Below are 24,395 nucleotides of genomic sequence, written 5' to 3'. Positions count from 1 at the left end.
CAGTCCCTGCGCCTTTGAAGTGTGTCTCAAGATATCTTATCAGTGCTGATTAAACTTCAAGGAGGGAGAGGTTTTTTTCCTAGTTGAAGTTGAGTTGATGTAACTCCAGTCGATTTTATGGAATATTTCTGTGGAACAAGAACAGGTTAGGTATTGCTGGCTAGTTTGTTTCCAAATTAATTATGTTAGCTCACTGGAGTGTATATCACAGAAATGTCTTATTGGAACTATCATAGATGGAGGAAAAAACTAAGAATTCGGTATTGGCAAAGTCGCCAAAGTAGAACGTACATTACAGGAAGACTGTTCAGCTGTGCAGAGTATTTCCTGCATCTCTCTCTTTCTCTTTCACTCTTTCGTCCTCTCTCTCCCTCCCCCCTCTCTGGTGGTGGCCCCGCAATCCTCTTTCCATATGGTCATCCACCCTTCTTCAGTGTGTGTTCTTCGAAAGGTATCCATATGTTTCTTTTTAGAAGATGCATCCGTTAAAATCCCAATGCACTGGGCTACTATTCCATCTGCCTCCTCTTGGAATCTCATATTTTGTCATGATAAAGTGCCTGCATCAATTCAGGCAGTTATGTAAGCACATGTCCACTTTTAGTCTTTTCTCTCCAAGCAGCTTGTAGCATTTACACGTACACATTTAAATACTATTTCAATGTATTTTTTATTTTTTTGAACCAACGCAACGCAACATTGCTTTAGCATTGCAAATAGCCATAAACATCCCATTAACATGCCACGAATCCTCAGTAACCACCAGACTAATGCACAAGTTGGCCAGGGTCTAATATCCTTAGCGGCCAAGCACTTTAGGCTGTTAGCTCTGTGGTACAATATCTTGAGGATCTGACTCTGCCCCATATCTGACCAGCTGGAGGATTAATTAGGCATGCACTGTACTGTCTCTGTCTCTGTCATGCCTAATGTTACAAATACCCATTACGTAATGTTCCACTGGCAGTCTTCCACGATCAAGGGTTTGCTTTGGTTTTGGTACTTCAGGACCCTTTACCATATTTATAGTGGCTTTGGTCCATTTCAATACAGTTTCCCTCCGTCCTCTTCAATGGGCCAGCTTCCTCATAAGACTCTTTCTCCATGCAATATGTTCCACCTTTTCCACTTGTGTGATCTTGGCAATATCCCTATTTGCTCTAGCAAGTTGATATTCTTGATATGCTTTTTTTCAGTCAAAGTCATTATTAATGAAGTCCCTATACTTCTTGTGTCAGATGCGAAGAGAGCAGGAATGAGAGCTATGCATCAAAATGGCGTTCAACAGATGGTCTTCATCAGCTTTGTTATTCATTTGCTCAGGTGTGGCTCCCACCTCTACAGGCCCTGACGATTCATTAGCAGTGAAAAACGATCACACAGCCACATGTTCTTCACTAGGGGAACAAGCCTGACGGGGGAACAAGGAGCTGGCTTGCCCTTAATTCTGACCAAAACCTCTGAACCAGCAAGAATGTCCACACCAAACCTCTCCAGAGTCATGATCCAGTCAGATGCCGGGGGTTTGAAGCTTGAAGTGGCTCATATCCTCAGCACTAGATACTAGATATGAGACAAGTGCACCTCCACCTCAAGGAAATGTTTATATTATTCATGACAGGGGCCTTCAAAACAACCTAAGAAGAGAAGAGAACAGCATGTGGTTTTGTGGGGGTGTAATGTGGTTCAGCCTGCATGGAAACAGAATGTTGAGCATCAGGAGACAGGTATCCCTCCCTGATGCTGACAAATGGTCCCTGGGAGAGCTAGGTCCTGGCCTGGGAGAGCTAGGTCCTGGCCTGGGAGAGCTAGGTCCTGGCCTGCTAGAGCTAGGTCCTTGCTTGGGGGAGAGAGGTCCTGCTACCAAGGGGATTAGCAACAGTTGCTCAGAACCTCACTGAAGGGAAGTGTAGAATTGGGATGGGATTCAGCACTTCAAGGACAGGTGCTATTAGGGGGAATAAAATGCAAAGAAGACTGAACCAACACAGTTTAAATGTGTTTACCAATTGGAAAACATATCCATAATACAGTATATCATAGGGAACAGATAGTATTATTTCCCAATTTAGATGCCATGATTCTCAGTGAGTAATAGATTTTAAGCAGCTTCCAAATACATTTGTATCCTTCTCATGTTCAATGTACTGTATATGGAAATGTCAGCCATTGGTCTGATTTTCAGAAGAAATATTGCTCCCTCGTTGCAGTAAAGACCGCTGAGATGGAACTGCCTCCAACACCTGGGGTGGGGGTGTTGGAGGGCGGGGGAGAAGGGAGGGAGGCGAACCACAGCCTCAGGTGGTGATTGTGGCCTTTATGACGGGACAGTGGTTTTCCGCTCGGCGTCTCGAACCGGGGCCGAGCCCCAGCTGGTGCGCAGCAGGCAGGGAGAGCTGTTTACGCTCCACCATCCGCCCCCAGCCTGCTCAGTAGGGAGGCAGGGCTGTGGGCCAGTGGGGGAAGACGAAAGAGGAAGAGAATATCTCCCAGCTTTGGGACTGACCTACAAACCTGTCAGCTAGACAGAACCGCGAGGAGGAACTTCTTCTGGGATGTTTTCATAACACATAGCAGAACGTGATATAGTAGCATCTGTTCATCTTTCTGATTTTAGGTGTGTTATATCATCCTAATTGACGTATAATAGCACATAATTCCTAAATAAATAGATACAGTTGATATTAGTTTCTATTAAAGAGAGAGAGGTGTTTATTATTACTCTGTTGGGTGGTTGGTGGGTGGGATCATAGAAACAGATGTCTGTCTGTATTGAGGAGGGGAAAGTGGTGTTGGGTTAGTTGATCGTCTCAGGCTGCAAGCAGGACAAAGAGGCAATGGAAACCCAACCATTGTCTGATGTTTGGAGGGAATGGGTCAAATGAGGAACATATTCAAGGGGTTGCAAGGCACTCAGGAAATCAAATCAGTCTGTGAATACCCCATCAATCAATTATGAAGAATCTAATGTCACAGTAGAAAGAAATGATCTTACACGTAAAATTAAGATAATACTGTAATTGGGTCGATTTTTTTAAATCAAAATAATGTGGTAATACTTAATTTACAGTACCACTATAGATGGTATAAAGATGTTCAACTTACTCTCCATTATTAATGTGAAATGAGCCATGTGAAGTCTGCGGCAAGTTCCAAGAAAAATCTAAATTAGCTTGTCCATTTTTACAACTGACAGGTTACACAAACTTTTCCTGTTCTTCTAAGACTTGACTGACATGTGTCAAACCCAATACAACTAAAGGTCATTGGTTCAGTTCTCTAATATTAGGGTCATAACCTCCAAACAGGAATGTGTCAGGGAAGCAAATCAGTTCTGCCTTGCTGTTGGGTACAGGGTAACACATGTTAACCAGGTGAAGTTACACCAGAAAACAAGTTGAGGTCACCGTGAATTTTCCATTACATAAAAAGGGTGATTTAAATGATTTAACAGTCTGCTCAGCATGGCAGGTTAACAGGGCTTTTTTCTTGGTCTACCGACCTGCACACATTCTATGCTACACAAAAATGATTTTCATCATGCAAATTCTCTCTTGAACCATGCAGCTTCTCTAAGCTGATTCTGCAGTTTGAGTCAGGTGTCTGTGTCTGAAGAATGTTAGCCACAGTCTTTAAATCACGGGGGACCCTGTTTCACCTTGTTTTCACGTACTCCCTCTGAATTACTCAAAGACAAGAGGGATGGCGCAATGATCCTTTTCCCCTCTTTGCCTTGTCAACAATTTGGAACGAAAGATATCTGCAGATGTTCTGGATTTCTTGTGGCTTTTCAAAGCTTGAGCCCTCCCCCATGAGGTTTATGTAACACAAATCTCACTCCAAAATTGCACGTTTAAGAGGCTGCGACAGTAACAGGCCTTTTCCACGGACCAAAAGTTAGCTTCAATGATTATTGGGAGAAGTATAACTGGGCCACATACGAGGCCCATATGTCAGGGTGAAGCAGCGCTGCAGCCTGGTTTATTTTCTGGGGCGTCATGGTGCCTTGCTGGGTACAGTGAGCCCGCTTATTCACAGGATGGCTGCATCCCCCGCAAGGACCACTGGGAGGATTCCACAAGGTCTCGTCCTTCCACTCCATTGATACCCAGTCTGTCTGGATTCTGTGAAGAGTATATTCAAAGCATATTAAAAACAGTCATACTTTATGAGTGAGGGCTGGTTTGTTTGACCCCTGCAGCCCCTAAGGCTGGACCCGTGTTTGTATAGCACTGCTGTGCGGTAAATAATTTCTCCCTTTCTTATGGATGTATGGAGAGACGTGAAAGCAGATGACCAGGTCATACTTAGAGAGTGAATTTCATTGACATGAAAAAAGACACGTGTCAAAGGTCAGTTTGCCATAGGTATACTAATGCCAATGCAGTGGGCTAATATTTTAAGCTGGATGTGTTTTTCTTCATCAAAGTTATAGATTGACCTAAATCAAAATCTTTGTTGGGGTACAATTGCACATCTCTAAAGCTTCATTTGGGAGTTTATAAATGTAGTCTCAGGGTTTATGTTGTTTAAACATTTACTTGAGATGCCTGCGGTAAACCTTCTCATCAACACAGACCAAGAAAGCCTGAGGAAGAATTCTTATTTTAATGATCAAACAAACACAATTCAAATAATGTTTTCATTGTAAAATAATCATTTCATTCTTTAATCACTAAAACAAACAGATTTAACTACACAAAGCAGAACTTTTCCACAAGGTTTTTTCAGTCTACCAAAAATACTGTGTTGTCGCCTTTGTTTATGCACCGCACAGAATTAGAATGTCACATGAAACGTGTTTTGTAATCTGTTTACATTAGAAGCGGATAGTGGAGATGACACTGTTATGTAATTTACACAAAGGCAATGCAAGTACATAGTCATAATTCATAGTAAAATATTTACACACTTGGCAACAGAAGTACATACATTACTTCTCAAGAGAGAACAATATTGTACTGGCAATTAATTCAAGTATTTCCTAGATTTGTTTTGTCCTTTACAATAGCATTGCACAAAAGGACTGAACTATGCTGTGTTCCTTAAATTCTAATTTGATCATGGCAGGCAGTTGGTTTGCTGCTATCAATGCCGTTGAACACCAAACTTAGTGAACAATGACATATTTAAAATTAAGCCAGGTATTGTGGCTCGATTTTCTATTCTAGGTCTAGGCACATTGCAAACGACCTCACCTATGTGTGCTTTTGGTGCAGCTGTGCCATTGGCTTGAAGTGACAAGGTGATGGATGTAACCTCTCAGGTGGCCTATCAGAGCACACACACTGGCCCCTCTGCTCACTGACCCTATGTGACCTCTGAACCCATCCCATTCCAGACTTGACATCATTACACACAGTGTGTACTGTACACAAGTCGGCTTGGAGTCTCAAGGCCTCTATCTTGACCCCAGGATCAAGGTGAGACAGTCCCTAAAAGACTGCCAAGATCAAGAGCTGTTTGGATTTACTGTAGAGGCCCAATCTGACAAACTTCAGTAAATGGAATGCTTGCAGACAACATACTGGTGCCTCTTCTGACAGGGTTTATGTTTGTGTGAGTGTAAGTGTGTATGTGTGTAAATGACAGGGCTTTGAAACCAACATAACCTTTACCTTGGGTTGCTGCAGGCCCTTCACTTAGTCCCTCATATGACTGCAACTGCAGGATTTAGCAGCAGAGGCCAAAGTCTACTTTGTCAGTTAATAAAGTTATTTCAAGGATATTGTAGACTGTGCCGACATAACCTGTAGGCTATTCTGACAATTTGCAGTTCGATTTCATGTCTAATGGTTCCCAGCTACAATGTGAATGTAAGTGTTGCTAGTGGAGAGTGATTTTTTTTTTTTTTTGGTGATTTCTTTGACGTTGGGTTTAATTGGAAACTTCACAGTGCGTGAAAATAAGGTGTAAACAGTCCACACCGCAATGAACAAAGAGCTACGCCTGTAGCCATGGAACTGCTCTTCACTTAAGTTGTCGTCTCTCTCTTTTCTGTCGCCCCTCCTCAACTCCAGAAGTCTGTATGGTGGAAACTGTTAGCCCGTCACTGCTTACAGTCGGTCGAGAGCGCATCACCCCGCAGTTTTTGTGAATACTGACATATGCACAGTAACCCTGAATATTTTATTGGAATAATAACCTGGACATCTGCAACTATTATAGTATTTTGTTTTTAGAAATGCTTTCGAACCTTTAGAAATACTTTGCCGTTGTCTTTCTCGTTTTGGACAAACTAACTCGTTTTCTTCAGCTGTGGGGATTAATATGCGTCTATAGGGAGCAGCCGCATCCGTAGACACAGCAAAGTCATGTTTGAATGGGCCACAGAGAGTCTCGCTCAAAATAAAGATTTTAAGGTAGGCTAAGATCTCAGCTTTTAACCAGCTCCATTCAGTCAAAGTGGAGTCCTTTGTGCTGGAGTGCACTTATCCAAAAGTACATTTGAGGGTGCATGAAAAGGCACCCTTAGGCAATAGGCGCTGATATATCCAATATTCAATGCATAAGCCTCCCATCTGAGCTCTGCTAATACGGTTTATTTAAAAGATTCTGCGATTTTTGTGTTTCATTACTAAATGTTAATAGGAATATTGTTCATATTATACAATTAGACTAATGGAACTTGTGTAACAAAGTATCCTATCTGATGGATGGTATATTTGTAAAACATGCAACATTTGTTTAGCTGCTATGTGTATGAGACACAATATAATGAATTTAGAATATTAAAGGCCTTCAAATCTTTAAACTTTTGACTTAAAATATTAAACTTTTGCATTTCTGAAAGGTGCCTACACTAAGCTACCTTCTGAACAATTGGTAAACTAATCATTGTGACTAATCTTGTTTACTGTGGCTTTAACTCCAAGGGTGTGGGTGTGTAACCAGTGTGACCCCCATACCAGCTGCTTTGATCGGAGGAGCAGAGAGTGGCCCCGGCACAGCAGAAGATGGATCGTCCTGCCTTTCTCATCCTCCTGCTCTCAGTGGTGCTGCCCCTGCCCGCTGCCTTCCTGCCGTGCCCGCGGCCCTGCTCCTGCCCCCTGCCCTCTGAGCTGCACTGCACCTTCCGCTCCCTACTCGCCGTGCCAGCTGGCATACACAGGCAGGTGGAGCGCATGAACCTGGGGTAAGCATCATCCTGTTGGAAGAGAGATGACTGGAAACCTTACATCATTCGCGGTTCAAACAACATCAACAATGTCTGAAAGTGCCATGAGTCTTTCATTGAACTGGTTTGTGTTGAAGCAAGTTTACAACAGACCAAGATAATCGATAGCTTGATTTTGTTTGCATAGGTTTAATACCATCAGCAAGATGACTGGGACTTCCCTGGCTGGACTGAGGAAACTGGAGCTGCTCATGATTCATGGAAACGATCTCCACAGTATTCCCAACCAAGCCTTCAGGGATCTGATCTCCTTACAGGTACCCTAATCCCACAGCTGATTAAAGATGACGTGATTTTCCCTTACCATCCCATATGATCCCAAGCCATTCGACAGCAATATCTGATCCGCATATCCCCATTCTAAATAACCAGGAAATTGATATGTTCCATGTTAAGGCTCAATCATCTCCACTTCTTATCAGATGTTGAAGATGAGCTATAACAAGCTGAAGGAGATTAGCCGGGAGACTTTCCACGGGTTGTGGAGCCTGGCCAGACTCCACCTGGACCACAACCACCTGGAGTTCATCCACCCGGACGCCTTCCAGGGCCTCACCTCCCTCCGTCTGCTCCAGCTGGAGGGCAACCGTCTACAGCAGCTCCACCCTTCCACCTTCGCCACCTTCTCCATGATGGACCACTTCCACATGTCCACCCTCAGACACCTGTTCCTGTCCGACAACGGGCTGACCTCGCTGCCCCAGAGCATGCTGGATGGCATGCCTCACCTGGAGAACCTGTACCTGCAGGAGAACCCCTGGACCTGTGACTGCAGGATGAAGTGGTTCCTGAACTGGGACAAGAACACACCAGGTGATGTTTGAGCTTCGGTTGTCAGAACGATGATGGGGAAATGCATTGTGTGTGTGTTCCGTTCAGAAACGGATGTTGTATCAGACTAAGCTGCACCATGGTGTAGCTTATTTCAAGTTGTTTCTGACATGGTATTTTTCAGGTGAACTTCCAGGACACACCATTTCAAAGCAGCTCATGACTAGAATGTTTCTTTCCTGTTGTCTCTCAGGTGTGCTTAAGTGTAAGAAGGACAGGGCTTATGCTGGGGGTCAACTGTGCCCAATGTGCTCCTCCCCCAAGCACCTGAGGAGCAAGGAGATCCAGGGTCTGGACAGCCTGTCGTGCAGCAGCCCCGTCATCACCACCCCCCAGCGACCCACCCTCCCGGAGGACACCGAGAGCGAGGTCATGACCCCGGAGGAGTTCAGAGAGAGCTTCGGTAACATCACCCTGGGCCTGTCGGATGAGCACGGGAACAAAGTGGATCTGGAGTGCGGCGTGGGGGAACCGAGAGAGACCACGAGGATGAGCTGGAGCCAGGCGAACCCTCTTCAGCTGTCCGCCAACGTCACCCTCTCAGTGGACGTCGAGTGCCCCATAGACAGGGACAATTACGAGCGCCTGTGGAGGCTCATCGCCTACTACAGCGACGTGCCTGCCCACCTGCAGAGGGAGATCATGCTGACTAAGGAGCCGGCGCCCAGCTATAGGTACAGGCAGGACTTGGAGAAAGATGCCCTGTATTACACAGGGGTAAAGGCTAACGTGGTAGCGAAGCCTGCCTGGCTGATGCAGACCTACATGGACCTGCAGCTGAACAGGCCCCAGTCCACAGGGAAGAGCGTCAAGCTGATCCTCTCCACCCACCTTTCCCAGACCGTGGAGGCCGAGCTGGTGAGGAGACAGGCCAGGACATGGGTCTTGATAGAGTCCACAAACAGCACCAGAGCAGCACTGAGCACAATGGTGGGCAGCCCCAGCCAAATGGACTGTAACGTACAGAGTTCCGGAGAGCCGGTTGTCCGATGGATGATGCCAGACGGCTCCCAGCTGGAGGCCCCTTACAGCAGCCCAGATAACAGGGTGTCTGTGTCCAGCTCTGGTAGGCTGCTCATTAAAAACGTGGGCCATTCAGACACAGGCATTTACTACTGTATCGCCCAGGTCCGCGGGGACCTCAGTATGCTCCCCTTCTATCTCTCCGTGGAGGAATCCTCCAGTCCACCTCCAGGGGGCGAGGGTGGAAGCTCATCCGTGGAGGGCTTCACAGGAGATCCTGTCACCCTGCCCTGTGTGGCATCTGGCTCTCCTGATGCTGAGATCAGCTGGATCCTGCCAGACGGCGGTATCGTGAATTTCAGAGCTAACTCCTCTCGAGCGCTAGTCTATTCCAATGGCACACTGAGAGTCCCAAAGAGTCAACTATCAGACAGTGGATATTACAAGTGTGTGGCCACAAATCAACACGGTGCCGATTCTCTGTCTACGAAGGTGAACCTCACAAGGAGGGCGGGGATTCGACCACTGAGGAAGTTTCCCACTAGGCCTCAGTCTGCCTCAGGGGTCAATACCAAAATAAAGGTCCCTGTGGAGGAGGGGGAGGAGGCATCCGGAGAGGAGGACACCCAGGGGGGGGCGCCCACGAGCCGGGTGGACCTCATGACTCGACGGAGAGACCCTGGCTTGGGCAGGCGCGGCGGGCATCCGTTCAGAAACTCTTGGCGACGGCCGGCTGTGCCGAGAAAATCGCCCGTGACAGGGTCGCGTGTAGACGTCCAGAAAAACACAGTGGAAATGCGTAGGAGGACGAACGTGTCAAACAAGAAAATAGACCCGGAGAAATGGGCTGACATCTTGGCCAAGATACGAGACAGGAACAGTCAGAGTAATGTAACACCCAGCCCAGCTCCTCACACCAATAGGAGACAGCAGGGGTGGTTGACATCCCATAGTACACAAACAGTATCTCACGACACAGAGGGATCATCAGAGGACACAACCCAGGCAGAGGAGGAGCTGTACACATCCACATTTCCCCCGCGCACACACGCACGCACACACTCATACACACAGCCACGCACACTCACAAGTCGCTCACGAATCACACAGCCTACATCTGCTCCCCAGCAGCACAGTGACACTGTTACACATTCACACACTCAAGGCCAGCGTCATGTGAACACTGCCAGCAGCAGTGTTTCATACGACGGTACTTTACGAGGGAATCAAAGAACTTCCTCACATGGGGAGGCAGTTACAGTGTCTGAGATCTCATCAACATCTGAGGGGTCTGAGAATGGGAACAAACCCAGCACTGTTAACAGCTCTAATGACGAACTAGAACAATATGTAGACAGTGGGGACCTTCACCCACAGTCAACCACCGTTGGAAATGAGTTTGAAACCGAAAACGATGTCTCGGACTTTGTCGGTGAGACCACAACAGCCGGAGGTAGCACACAGAGTCAGCTGAAGTATTTCACGTTGGACATCTCACATCCCCCGATAATGCTCACCACAGCCTCCCCCACGACCCAGCCCGCCTCGGGGGTGGCAGGGAGGAAGGAGCTTCCTGGCCGGGGGCACACGCGCCTCCGAAACCCTAACTCCAGGAGAAGGCACGGAGGCCGGAGGAGAAACAGGAAAAAGGAAAAGCTGAATCAATCAAGTGAGAATAGCACGGCCACACCTATGGATGCTTTCCCGGCAACTACCGAGACACCCTCTACTACAGGGCTAAAAATAGTGGCATCAGAAAAGGCCCGAGTCACTTCTGCCAAATTTAATACCACCGTTCCATTAATGGAACGCCAAGCGACGTCATCAGCCGGAATGAATCACAAAGAGAGCACAGTCTCTGTGGTGTATGACGACAGAGGTGACCCAGTCTCGGAGTCCTCTGTGAGACCCACCACCACTTCTCCTGAAACAAAGGATGCCCTTCTCCCTCGTGCCAGACCACCACTCAGCAGCACATCAGCGGCACCAGCGTTTCCAACCAGAGCTCCAGAGGGTGGACGAGGTGGACAGACCGTCCCAGCTCACGGCCCCAGGCAGGGAACATCTCCGGGTGCATCTCCAGAGCCCTCGGGTACGCCCACGGCTGCTGGTCTGGATAGGTTTACAAGCGTGCCTCTTCCTGCAGTTAAACCTTTAGAAGAGACACAAAAGGGAGGCATTACTGGAGACCTTAGGCCCGTGCCAAGTTCTGACAAGTCCTCTGAGAATCCTCCCACTCAACTGGAAGTGAGACCAGATGTAGAGCCGGGCGGATCGAACCATCAATATGAATCCAACCGGGCTGAAAAGGTGGCTTTCAAAGAGATCGATGGCTTGTTACCACCGCAGCCCTCCTCCTCGTCTGCTCCTTCCATTCAGCAGGAAGTCAGTGGGTCGGAGGGGGGGCATGCTCACGGCGGTTCCCCAAACTCGACTTTTTACGAGGAAGCCTACGAGACAGATCAGCTCACCACAAAGAAATCTGTAACATCTGAAAGCTCTCATCAAGTGCCTGGCCTAACTCAAACAGTCACCATTAAGTCGAGCGGCGCTTTTGATGGCGATCACCGTCTGGGAGAAACGCTTTCCACAAGTGACAGAGGGAGCACGTCTCCAGGAGGAAAGGCTGTCCCTGTAAACAGTGCAGGTAATAATGCTGTCAGAACTCCATCTGTCACCTCAGCACCGGTGAAGAAGACATCTGCTGTCGTCTCCTCCAGAGCGAGGCCTCAGACTCCCGCCCACGTCCCACACGCATCCTTCCCCGGGGACAGGGTCAGGCCAAGACCCCCCACCAGACCCCTGGAAAGTCCCAACCACATCCCTGACAGTCACAGTGAGAGGATCCTCCTCCCTGGTCGGGTTAACCCTCTCTCGCCCAACAGCAGAGCCCCTGACCTGAGCGGCAGGGTAAACACAAACAGATCCCCTGATACTCACCCTACTGCTAGAATACAGTCTGACCCCAGGTCAGACTCAGGCAGGGGTGGAGGTCAACTGAGGATCACAGAGCCTAAAACGTCAGGGACACACACCCACACCCAGGTTGACACTAGCACTACGACACTTTCTCCAACGAGCGCAGGCACCTCTCGGCCCCGCGTGTCCTCGTCCATGCCTCACAGGGAGGGCCAGAGGACAGGGACACCACCCCTGACCTATGGTGCTTCAGGGGGGTCTCAGCAACCAGGAAGTGTGGGGGTGGCATTGCCCCGAGGGAAACCCCGCATCACTAATGTCAATTTTCAGATGGTCACTGTGAATGCAGAGATGGATGCACAGCTGCCCTGTGAGGCGCTGGGGGAGCCCAAACCCTTCCTGTCTTGGACTAAAGTCTCCACTGGTACGTACGACACACTCTATCTCTTTCTCTCTTATTTTAACTCATGGCATGAATGAATATTTCACAGGCAACATACTGTATTTTCATCTTTTTCACATTACAGACTAATGAAAGAGAATTCCATTTCTATTCTTTCAGGGGCAAGTGTTGCTCAGAACACCCGGGTCCAGAGATTTGAGGTCCATCCCAACGGCACATTTATCATCCGGAACACCCAGCCTCTGGACCGAGGCCAGTACCTCTGCACTGTGCAGAACCAGTATGGCACAGACAAGATGGTGGTCAACCTCGAAGTCATAGCCCAACATCCCAGAGTGCTTCAGCCACGTTACCGCGACGCCACGGTCAACCTGGGTGACAGCATTGACCTGGAGTGCAAGGTCCAGGGACACCCCACACCCCGGGTGACGTGGGTGCTGCCTGACAGGGTCCACGTTGCAGCGCCCCCCGCTGGAGGCACCCAACAGCGGGTGTCCCTCCTCAGTAACGGCACCCTCAGGATAACCCGAGCCAGCTACACCGACAGGGGGGTTTATAAATGCATTGGGAGCAGTGTGGCCGGGGCCGACTCTGTCTCTGTGCGTCTGCACGTGGCGGCCCTGCCTCCCGTGATCCAGCAGGCCCTCCACGAGAACTCCACCTTGCCCGAGGGGAGCACCGCCAACATCCACTGCACCGCCAAGGGAGCCCCGCCCCCAGTCACGCGCTGGACTACGCCCGACGGACTGCAGCTCCTCCCCTCCCAGTTCGTGAATGGGCGGAACCTGTTTGTGTTTCCCAACGGGACCCTGTACGTGCGCAGCCTGGGCCAGGGGGACGCTGGGAGGTATGAGTGTGTGGCCAGTAACGCCATGGGAGCCTCCAGGAGGACCATCGTCCTGACCGTCCTGAAGATCTCCTCCTCCAACAAGGCCAGGATCAGCTCCTCCTCTCCCCAGAGAACAGATGTGGTCTACGGGGGAAAGCTGCATCTGGACTGCATCGCCACAGGAGACCCAGAGCCCAGGATCATCTGGAGGACGCCCTCCAAGAAGCTGGTGGATGCTCAGTACAGGTAATGCAACCCAGAGCATCGAAGCACACAGAAGAGCAATCCAAGCTGTGCCACTGACACACTAAATCTACTTTGAGCTCAGTCAGACTGGCCTCATGGATGAGTTCTGTAGAACTACAGCTGTATGATCATTCTTTGTGTGTTTATTGTTTCGCAGCTTCGACCCAAGGATAAAAGTCTTCGCCAACGGAACCCTGACCATCCATTCGATGACCGATAAAGACGGTGGTGACTACCTGTGTGTCGCACGTAACAAACTGGGCGATGACTACGTGTTGCTGAGAGCCAGCGTGCTGGCCAAGCCGGCCAAGATCGAACACAAACAGTCGCTGAGCAGCCAGGAGGTCCTATACGGGGGCGAGCTGAAAGTGGACTGCGTGGCGTCCGGCCACCCCAACCCAGAGATCAGCTGGGCCCTGCCGGACGGAACCATGGTCAACCCTCTCAAGCAGACAGACCGGGCCGGAGGCCGCAGCCGCAGGTACGTGGTGTTCGACAACGGAACGCTTTACTTCAACGACGTGGGGATGAGAGAGGGGGGCGACTACACGTGCTACGCTGAGAACCAGATGGGCAAGGATGAGATGAAGGTGCACGTCAAGGTCGTGGCCGAACCCCCTTCCATCAGAGACAAGCGGCCCGAGGTCATCAGGGTGTTGTATGGGGAGACGGTGACTCTGAAGTGCAGCGCCAAGGGAGAGCCCGTCCCTGTCATCTCCTGGATGTCCCCGACGAACAGGGCCATCCCGTCTGCCTCCGACAAATACCAGATCCGTAACGACGGCACCCTAGTAGTCCACAACGCCCAGCGCTTTGACGCTGGGAACTACACGTGCACAGCCCGGAACAGTGCGGGCCAGGACCGGAAAGTCACCCAGGTCGACGTCCTGGTCACCCCTCCAACCATCAACGGCCTGAGGGGCGTGGCCAACACCATGCGAGTGACGGCGGTCAGGGACCAGCGTAAGCTGGTGGACTGCGCTGCCGTGGGAACCCCCGTCCCCCGGGTCATGTGGGTCCTGCCAGAGAACGTCGTCCTCCCGGCGCCGTACTACGGTAGCAGGATGACGGTCCATCGGAACGGCACTCTGGAGATCCGTGCGGTCAAGAGGAGCGACTCGTCCCAGCTAGCTTGCATCGCCCGCAACGAGGGAGGGGAGGCCAGGCTGACGGTGCACCTGGAAGTGAATGATGTGGTGGAGAGGCCACAGCTCAGGGGCCCGAAAACCGAGAGCCTGTCTTTGACTGTGGGCAGTACCATGACTCTGAACTGCTCCTTTGAAGGTGCAGCTATGCCCCAGGTCACCTGGATCCTGCCTAATGGCTCCCCTCTTGTCAGCGGAGCCCAATATGCCAAATTCCTCCACAGGCCAGATGGCTCTCTTGTCATCAGTAATCCCTCAGTCTTGGAGGCCGGGATGTATCGATGCCTGGGGCGCAACGCTGCAGGGCTGGTGGAGCGTACCGTCACACTGACCCCAGGGAGGACGCCACAGATTAACAACAAGTACAATTCCCCTATCACCTTAATGAATGGAGAGACTCTCCTTCTTCACTGCCTGGCTAGCGGGGACCCTCTCAGGCTCACATGGACCCTCCCCAGTGGGGTGGTCCTGGGGCGGCCGCAAAGGACAGGACGCTATGCCGTTCTGTCCAATGGGACCCTGGCCATCCAGCAGGCCTCCGTCTACGACAGGGGCTCCTATGTCTGCCGGGCGGCCAACGAGCTGGGCAGCGCCCTGCTGCCTGTGTCCGTCATCGTGATCGCCTACCCGCCCCGCATCACCAGCGGCCCGCCCCCTACCACGTACGCCAGGCGCGGTGTCGCCGTGCAACTGAATTGCTTGGCGACGGGCATCCCGAGGGCCGAGGTGGCGTGGGAGACGCCGGACAGGACGCGGCTGGCGGTCAGCGCCCAGCCACGCCTCTTTGGTAACAAGTACCTGCACCCTCAAGGCTCTCTGATCATCCAGAACCCCTCTCAGAGAGACGCAGGCTTCTACAAGTGCTCGGCCAGAAACGTGATAGGGGTGGACACCAAGACGACGTACCTTCATGTGTTCTGAGTAGGTCTGAACAAAAACGATTGACCACATGCCCTTATAACTGCCATTATGCTTCCCTTTCAGAAATATTGGAGGAACTGTCAAAGCTATAAACATGCTTTCAGGGGGTACAGATAGCCATTATTGGTTTTTATTCTAAAAAGTCACTTTGTACAATATATTGAGCACTCAAGATATTGTCAGTCATCATCCTAATTGGTCCGAGTCATTTTCAGATAATTTTGAATAGAGAGCAAAGCCTTTAAAGTATTATTATTTGTAGCAATTATAAAAACTGTAAAAAGAGCTCTTTTCAAATGGGCTGCTTTTCTTTGTGTATTCTGACAATGACAACTTATGTCAAACTGTATAGATTTACATAGCTTTATACATTTATATTTGCTAATGGGAAATATTTTAAGTTATCTGTTGATATGGAAAATATGTATTATTACTTTGTGTATATGATCAACGAACTTGTTTTATAGACATATCAGCCATGAATACCATGGTACCATTATATTTTATTTCATTTTCATCATCCGTAATATGTTCTATGATCCATCCTTCTGCTGGATTTAGGATTGTCAGTTCATTTTTTCCACTTTTATTTATCCAAAAAGTTATATTAGACCAAGGTCCATTTTGCAACGGAAGCCTGCTCCAAAAACAACTGCAAGAATTTACAAACATTCACAAACAATTTACTCAACTAACTGTGATTCTTATTTTGTTGTCTGCTACCAGTCCAAATGTGTTTCATATTAGTCATATGTTCTTGATTTTAAATTATTTGTCTTTAAAAGGACTCTGGTGCATTGGAATTTCACATATTTTTAATAAAGTTCAACATAGTTTTAAATTATAGTATTCTTTTTTTATTTGACATGGCAACAACAAGCATCAATAGAGATGTCAAGTGGAAGGATGTAAGTGTTTCATTAGGAAAGACATTTGACTTGTGCAGAATGTAGTAGAAGAATATCACAGAAGAAGTGAGAATCCAAAGTATTTCTAAAATGTTTATATGAAGGCTACATGAATCACTCGCATCCGACTTAACACATCACTTTGATAAGTCTTTGAAAAAAACTGGACTTAGGCTGTGGGGTATGAAGTAGGTCAGGAAAGGGAAGGGATTTGTCCTTCTGGAGTCAAGCCTTCAGTTGTAGCTCTGGGAGTTATTATACAGTCATGGTCTTCTCTTCCAGAAAGGAGAAACATCTGTATTCTAGGGGAAATCCCCCATCAGTTCACTGGTTTCAGTCTGAATGTTTTTACTGCGAAGTAAGTAGCACTGTAATCAGCCTCATTTATGGAATCCCTCTATAACCATGTACAGAACCTCTGCTATGGGAGGGTACCTGAAGAGTTAAAGCTATCCAAAATACAATTCAGAGAGAGTAAAGAGCTCATCTCAATTTTTCTTCGCAAACCTTTCACCCCCATCATCCCTATGAACGATCATAGCCTGCAGAGACATGTGCTGTTTCTCAGTCAGTGTGGCGACAGAGGCCTATAACGACTTTCGACGGATTCAAACAAAGAGGTCTGATGTCACTGTCTCCTCCAGGTACGGATCCATCTCTTCTTGACTCGGGCCACATTTAGCTAGCTCACATCTTGGACGCACCTGCTGTCCCATTTAAGCGGCAGTGAAGTACTCCATACCCATTACCATAAAGTCATCACCATTAAGAAGTGCAGTCTAGCAGAGCCACAGTCTGGGATGTTTACAGATGTTTATATGAACCGTTTCTTTCCATTTCTGGTTTCCTCCCCACAGTAGTTAACCTAATGTCCTATTGTGCAGATGCGGCAGATGACATCATAAAAAAGAGGAGGGGTTTGAGGCTGCACATCATTTGTATTCAACAGTGACCCAGATGAAGCCATTTAATGAAGTGCCGCACAAGGAAGGAGAACATCCTTTGATGTGATTACACACTTGAGATTTGAAGAACTGTGGAAGAATATGGGGGATTAAAATGAGTTGAGCGATGCGCTGACACGTTCTAATAGGTTCAATTACCTGCCCTTGACGGTGCTCATCAAGACTTGACACAATTTCATTCGGAGAACGAAAGCCTAGAGATCAATGCAAGGTGTATCAAAACAATTACGAGGACATGCTACTAATTGTTCACAGTCAGGAGCTACAGTACGTTCTGAGGAAATCAACACCATTTTGACTGAACACAAAGTTCTTTGAAGAAAACATAGAATTGTGCAGACAATAATTAAAGAGATGTCAAAAACCAATCAAGAACACACCACAGTTAGCTGTAATGATATTGTTCTGGGTAAAACACAACAACTTGTTTCTGGTTGTTGAACAAAAGTTGAGATCCTGTGTGTCAACCTCTCCAAATCTCATGTGCTCTTGTGGAGTGAGGGAAACTGTAGATGCAGAATTCCCTTATGAAAACAGGGTTGTACCAAACCAAACCTCCTATGCAGTCGCTTAAATGTTGACGAAATGTTTCTAGATTAAGTGTCTGAGATCCACGTATTGTAATCATCACTGTGTATTGGTGTGTGTGTGTGTGTGTGTGTTCAGTAAATGGGATCCAAAACAGTCACACAGTCTAGTCCGCAACGTGTTCAAGATTTTCCCTGTAAAAGCAGAAAATAAGTCTCTTCTGTTTTCATTCCTTGTAAGTTCATACACTATAATCACCATAGTCTTCCGATAGCTTTCTTATTAAATGTAGTATCCAGAAATCTCTGATGTCTACTTAAGTGAAGTACAAGGTTGACTTATAACATCATTTCTTTAAATACCATGAGACAGCCAGGTGTGTGGCACATCAAGGTGTGACTTGAACAAATGATAGGCCATGTGTTGGGCCCTGCAGAGAACATATGGCGCAAAGATTACTACAGTGCCACAGAGAAACATACTGTAGCACCTGGGACTGCAAAACAAACAAAAAACTGTGACTAAGATCTTTAAGTCATGTTTTGTTTTTTACCATATCAAACGACTAGCAGTACATCAAAATAGCTAGCCCTCCGTACCAAAATGCCTGAGTACAGATAGTGCCAAATTGAACAGTGTCAATCAAACGATAGGCTGAGGGATTTTACAAAGCAAGAAGAAATCTCAGTAGGCTTCTACCACTGCAGCTGACTAGCCTCTGGATAACTCCCTGTCTAAATCCCCTGCTTTCTACCCCTAGAAACCCACATCTGATTGTGATTACTTGTGCAATCCAGCCACAATTAACCTTGTGGGAGAATTATTTGAATCCTACCCTATAGATTAAATTAGCAGAGCAACAGTGGAGATGAATCAGAGAGATCAGGCGAGCTCCACCACGCAGTATGACACAAGGTTCAAAGTCAGCGTTAAAGTAAACCACAAGCAGATGGAGGTGCTTAGGGCTTGATGACAGTTATCGCATTGCATCTCATTTATATCAATGCAATGCAATCCTACATATGGATATAGATACACACAACACACAACACACAGCACACATTCCCTTCTACTTATTCAACCTCGAAACATAGGTGTTCTATTACATGAAGCATAACTTGATCAAAAGGGGTCCAGCTTGAAACACTTTATTTTTGGGAGGATATCATGCAACATAGAAAACATGTCCTCTATCTTTGAAAGGACCAGCAAATGATTACAAGGGCTCTTCCTGCAAGGGAGAAATATCCACTCCATTGAAAATAATTCAAGGCGGTGAACAAACAGAAACAACCGAAATATAATCCAGGTTTCACTTCATACTAGTCCCCGCACATGTAGCTTCAATGGTATTCCTCTAAGCAACTGTGTTTCACTGTTATTATACCAAACAGACAAGGAATTCTCAGAAACATCTGGGTGTCAAACTAGAATGGTCCAAATAAGCACCATTGGTCACCATGTCAGCATATTTAGACATGTTGTTGTATAGTCAGTGCTATGGAATACTAGTTGTGAAAATAATGGTGTCTGGGGCCACTCATGTGATTAAAAGTGTGACTGATTACTTACCTAACTCAATTATGAACAGGTATTTTCTCCATAAGGTTTTCTGTGTTCTCCTGACAGAAGAAGGCGTGAAACATGTTTATGTAAGAGAATGACTGAGGCTGTTAACTATCGAGTCCTTGAGATATTTTACTCTTTCAGAATATCTAAGTACAGTGTAGTCCAGTGAACTTATTAAGAGTTGACCTTGTTGGTCACTTGTTGTCGGTATACCGCCTCCTCACACTCTATCACACTGTAATTGTGGGCAATTTATCTCCTGGCAGAATTGTGCAGCACACAGGAATACATTCTTTGTTCCAACTGGCTTAAACTGCAGAAGCCTGACTCATACACAGTGCTTGCCTGTAGGAGTGAAGTTGTACTACTATAAGAAAAATGCTCAAAGGATAGTGCCACAGTGCCCTCTCGTGGAAAATATTGGAGCTTGCACGTTGTGGACACAATGAAAACATAATTGTCTGCTATAATCGGTTTTTATTTTGTGAAAGCCATTATCTACATTTCTGCATAATGCTACAACAACCGCCTGTGCAGACACCAACAGGTAACTGCGTGCATACATTAATTAACAATAAAACACTGTTATGTGACTTTGGCATAACAAGCTAATCCAGAAATTTGTCTAGTTTCTTCTGGATGTTGTCGAAAGCGTCCTTCCCCAGGTAGTCTGCCTGTCCTGCCTCCCACAGTCTGCGATGTTCCAAGTCCTCCTTCTCCGTCTACCATGTCAGGAAACAACCCAAAAGATAGCAGACTTTGGATTCGGCATTCTGAGACGTTCTGTTCACAGTCAGCGTGCCAAAAAACATTGCAGATATTGGAAGATCAGAAGGAATCACCAACAGGGCCTTGGGTAGATTCTGTTGGTGTCTTGTTGCTTTGTGTGCCATTCATACAACAGCAGAGAATATTAGAAATAACTATACATTTTTTTTGTCATGCAGATTGAAGAAATTACACAAACTCTAACCGATAAAATAAAACTGTATATGTTTAGGATAATGAACACTTGTGATTGCTAATATGGAACTACAGTGGGATTTTTTTTTTTTTGTTTTGTTTAGTTAAACACATGGTTAACATACTGTACCTCCTCTGTTTCAGGGTCTTTGTAGCTGTTATCGGTGACCTCCTCACTTTCAGGAGGGTCTTGAGTCTCTGTCCACTCTTCCACTCCTCCCTCCTCCTCCTCCTCCTCCAACAGCATGTCCTCTGGTTCTGTACGCTGCAGAAGTTAAACAAAACAACTTACCCTACAGACAACAACACAGTCAGACACTACCTTGAGCTTTTTCTGAATTGAGTAAAAAAAACGGTTTGTGGAAGTTTACTGTAAAATTGTAATTCAAGTCAAATAGTTTCAGTATGATTCCAGGCTTGTTTGAACAACATTGTTACTCATATGTGACTCAGACTGGCATCTGACAATGAGTTTAGAAAAAAATATATAGTCACACGATCTGTTTTGTGAGTCATGGTCATGGTTGCTCATGTTTGATGCACCAAGGTGTGTCTCAAATGTTTTCCTGTTGAGTAAGCAGGAATGTATAAGCAAGCTTTATGTATAAGTAAGCTTATACATTCAAGAGAAAGGAGGACGTTAAAATAATTCCACATACAAACAAAACAGCATATTCTGTTCTACTGAAAAAGGTCAAATGAGCACCAAGACAAATGAAGAATCATGCCGACATGAAAAGAGGGATGGAAAGCAACAGCTGCAGGTCCGGACTCACACACACACACACACACATACACACACACACACACTCACCATCTCCTTCAGTTTCACAGGTGAACTGGGCTCCTCTGGGGTCAACGTGAGATTTCTGAACAGCAAGTCTGAAATATTTCGGTTATCGATGAAGGACTCCTCAGCTTCTCTCTCCAGACTCTGCAAAACAAGAGTGATCAGTATGAGGGGGGAGACCTACCTTGGACAGGTAGGAGGAGTGTGGGGCACAAACACTGGACTGTGACCCCACTACCGAAAGCGGAACGCAAGTGCCACACAAGCCAATGCATATGTGGGATGCATATATTCGGTAAAGAACATGTGACGTCTATTCTCAAACAACACAGTGCAAATATTGACTTGGATGTTCCAATGTAGCATACCCACTTTTGTACCACATTATGCAAGACTGAGAGGCATGTTCTCTGTATGGCCTTTGCAATAGTATGTAACTGGGCAGTTTGTGTAAGTGGTGATATGAACAGCTAAATGAAACTTTTTTTCATGAAACCTTATCTGTCTGATCCACATGTCTATTTTGTATGAGACATTTAACCTTACGTCTTTCCGTTTCCCTGAGTCTTGACTGGGTTGACTAGGCGTGGTCTCTGTATGGGTCAGAAGGGGGACTGTATGGTCGAGGTATTCCTCCCACCACAGTCTGGCAAACTGACCGAGGGAAGGGCCCGTGCTTCCATCTATCTGGGAGGTTGAGCGTAAATGCCACGGCTTGACCGAGCCGAGGAAATGGACTATCTTAGCCTTGTGGCCATACCTGTGTGGAATCAAAGGTTCATCATAATACAAGATTTAACAGAAAGTACACGTTGTGAAGCAACAGCTGGTGAGATTCACCTGAGGTGTGAGCTGTTTACTGACACTCACTGTTTGAAAGCAGGTAGGTAGGTGTAGACAGCATTGGCGTTGAGGTTGTAGAGAAATGAAAGGTGTTTGCTGATGTCTTTAACAGCCCAGTCATTGAAAAACGTGTTAAGGAGTCCTTGGTCCGCTCCTAAAAATCAACAAATAAATACAGTATGACACTGCTCTAGTTTATCTACAAACTACTTGTAATTCAATGAATATCCAACATGTAGCCTGGAGCGTCATCACAGTCAACACCTCAAAGTAAAAAATTAAGTATTTCAAAGTTCAGACTGTCCGAGTGTCTGACCATCAAAGCTTCCATGTTGTTGTGCATGTTGCATTAGCCTGGCATGGGTGTCCATAGAAGGCCTGAAGACAAACACTCCTGAGTTAAAGCAGTCTGGCCAGCCGGGGTCAGGAGCAGCAGAGAAGTCCTCACGCTCAAACAGATCGTCCACGTTACAAAGCACCTTCAGGTGGAGAGGAAGACATGGTGCAAGGGGAAAATATAAACAACAGCCCCGCAAAGTCCTCTCATCTTTAATTCAGTGGTGTCCAGTATAATGGATGTGAGATGATTTGGAAAATGTATACATGAATACATATGGGAAATATATGACAGAGAGTGAGAGGAAAGTAAGAGGAAGAGAACAGTATATTTGACTGACAGTTGAATATCTATAGCCTGGGGTTTGTTATGTTTATGGATGTGCTGGACGAGGGTTCTAACTCGTCAGTTGAACATTTTACATGAACTTGTGGCCTCCCGAGATGATGTTGTTTACTTGGCCATGACATTCAAACATGCCCGCTGCTCAACATGAAAAAGTTGTGTTATTTGTCTTTACAGAGCAAATACAGGCTTTACAGGCGGCTCAGTACATGGTGGGTCAGTCCTAATATCAGTGTTGAGTATCAATTCAAACATACACGTGTTTGAGTTCATGAGACACTAAACTCAACTACTGAAATGTAAGACATTATTAAGTAGGTAGGACATGTTACAGAAATATTTATACTTTTTTTTTTTTACATGAAAATAAAAGCAACTTAAGTTAATTTAGGTTAAGACAGATGTATTGAATCTGTTCATATTAATATTCCAAATAAAATTGTTAATGTAATCAATCATAAACCATACAAATATCTGTAATATGCAAATAACACACAGGAAGTCCATCCAATGCTGTTTTAATTATCAAGTAGGTTAAATATAATAGTATAATAAAAATGTGGAGTATAATAAACATGTGGTAAACTCACCAGTGTGTCTGCGTCCAGGAACACACACTTGCTGTACTGGGTGAGGGTCCAGCAGTGGAGCTTGGTGAAGGTGACCCCTAGCTCCGGTCGGCCCAGCCAGGATAGGTGAGCCTGGTCCCTGCTGTCCAGAACATCCACCATCAGCACATCGTCAAACACCTGGCCCAGGGCACGCCTACAGAGAGGGGGGAAGGGGGAGGAGGAGGAAAGAAGGAAGGAAAGGAGGAAGGAAAGAAGAATCTCACAATAGTGCCATACACTTTGATCCTGTACATTGCATTGTAAAAAGCTGTAGACCTAAGATAGGCAGATACAGTGAGAGGTAAGACAAGAGGATCGGTATGATTTTCAGACTCACATGAATTACAGTTTAAAGTGACATTATCCACTGTTCTAACGCCGTTCTAGACGTAGAAATGTTGTACCGTGCTTCCACAGAGACGTTGGGTGAGACCATTGCGACAAGCTGGCGGGTTGTCCCGTGGCGCCGCAGACTCCGACCCACCGCCATGGCCCCCATGCAGTAGGCATCTGTGGTGGCCAAGGTAACGTAGGCCTGTGGAGCTGGAGAGACGGTGAGGGGAGGGGGGGCAGGGAAGAGGAGGGGGCAGGAAAGGGAGGGAAGGGCAGGTAGGCAGGAAGGGAGTTAGTCATCTGGAAATGAAGTCCTTGGTAAGCCACAGCAGACTGATGTCCCAAAGGCTCCGACTTCATCTGTGATTCGCTTGCCGTCTAACCTTTCATTCGACCGCTGCCTCCTGGGCTCAGCCAGTGGCATCAGATTTCAATTGTGACACTTTGCTCTGGCAGGTAATGCCGTACATCCGATGTGGGTCAGTAAGCTTGCTATAATTAAACACCTCGTCAGGCTGACAGAACAGTTCAGGACCACATCTTTGTGAGGTTTTCCAGTGTGCATGCATTGCAGAAAAATCTAATCACCGGACTTCCTGTTTAATGTCTTAAAGGGGTTTTAGTGGTCTCTTGTTCAATTCCTAAAAGTAGTTCCTAAAAACATTCTGACACATATGGGTAGACAACAGTACAGGGATCAACACATACCTGACATGGCTGGTATCCAAGTTGTTGAAAAACTTTAGGCCAGCTGACAAAAACCACAGCA

The 24,395-nt window shown here is 46.8% G+C and overlaps 2 protein-coding genes across 2 annotated transcripts; one reads left to right on the top strand and one right to left on the bottom strand.

Annotated features, from left to right (window-relative positions):
- Positions 1-6,956: 6,956 nt before the first annotated feature.
- On the top strand, positions 6,957-16,256 carry mxra5a (matrix-remodelling associated 5a). Its single transcript, XM_067260982.1, has 7 exons — positions 6,957-7,135; positions 7,305-7,434; positions 7,600-7,990; positions 8,202-9,923; positions 10,137-12,314; positions 12,453-13,368; positions 13,526-16,256. The coding sequence occupies exons 1-7, from the start codon at positions 6,957-6,959 to the stop codon at positions 15,432-15,434; spliced, it is 7,425 nt and encodes a 2,474-aa protein (XP_067117083.1). The 3' UTR covers positions 15,435-16,256.
- A 3,642-nt stretch (positions 16,257-19,898) lies between these two features.
- On the bottom strand, positions 19,899-23,852 carry gyg2 (glycogenin 2; the record flags this gene model as incomplete). The annotated part of the gene is made up of 8 exons (XM_067260981.1): positions 19,899-20,126; positions 20,498-20,632; positions 21,182-21,301; positions 21,704-21,917; positions 22,028-22,154; positions 22,317-22,479; positions 23,273-23,447; positions 23,698-23,852. Coding segments are annotated over 8 exons (1,203 nt in total), but the record flags the coding sequence as incomplete, so codon positions are not given.
- Positions 23,853-24,395: the final 543 nt, after the last annotated feature.

Source organism: Osmerus mordax, chromosome 22 (assembly GCF_038355195.1).
Source record: "Osmerus mordax isolate fOsmMor3 chromosome 22, fOsmMor3.pri, whole genome shotgun sequence".
In the NCBI taxonomy this organism is placed as follows: Eukaryota; Metazoa; Chordata; class Actinopteri; order Osmeriformes; family Osmeridae; genus Osmerus; species Osmerus mordax.
Note: the sequence above shows the minus strand (reverse complement) of the source record. Positions and strands in the feature narration are given on the sequence as shown.

What these genes read in the sequence shown, in the direction of transcription:
- mxra5a (XM_067260982.1), top strand. Translation starts at nt 6,957, where the DNA reads ATGGATCGTCCTGCCTTTCTCATCCTCCTGCTCTCAGTGGTGCTGCCC. An exon ending in GGGATCTGATCTCCTTACAG is followed by an intron (nt 7,435 to 7,599) that starts GTACCCTAATCC and finishes ACTTCTTATCAG; the next exon opens with ATGTTGAAGATGAGCTATAA. An exon ending in GGGGTGGTTGACATCCCATA is followed by an intron (nt 9,924 to 10,136) that starts GTACACAAACAG and finishes CACACACTCAAG; the next exon opens with GCCAGCGTCATGTGAACACT.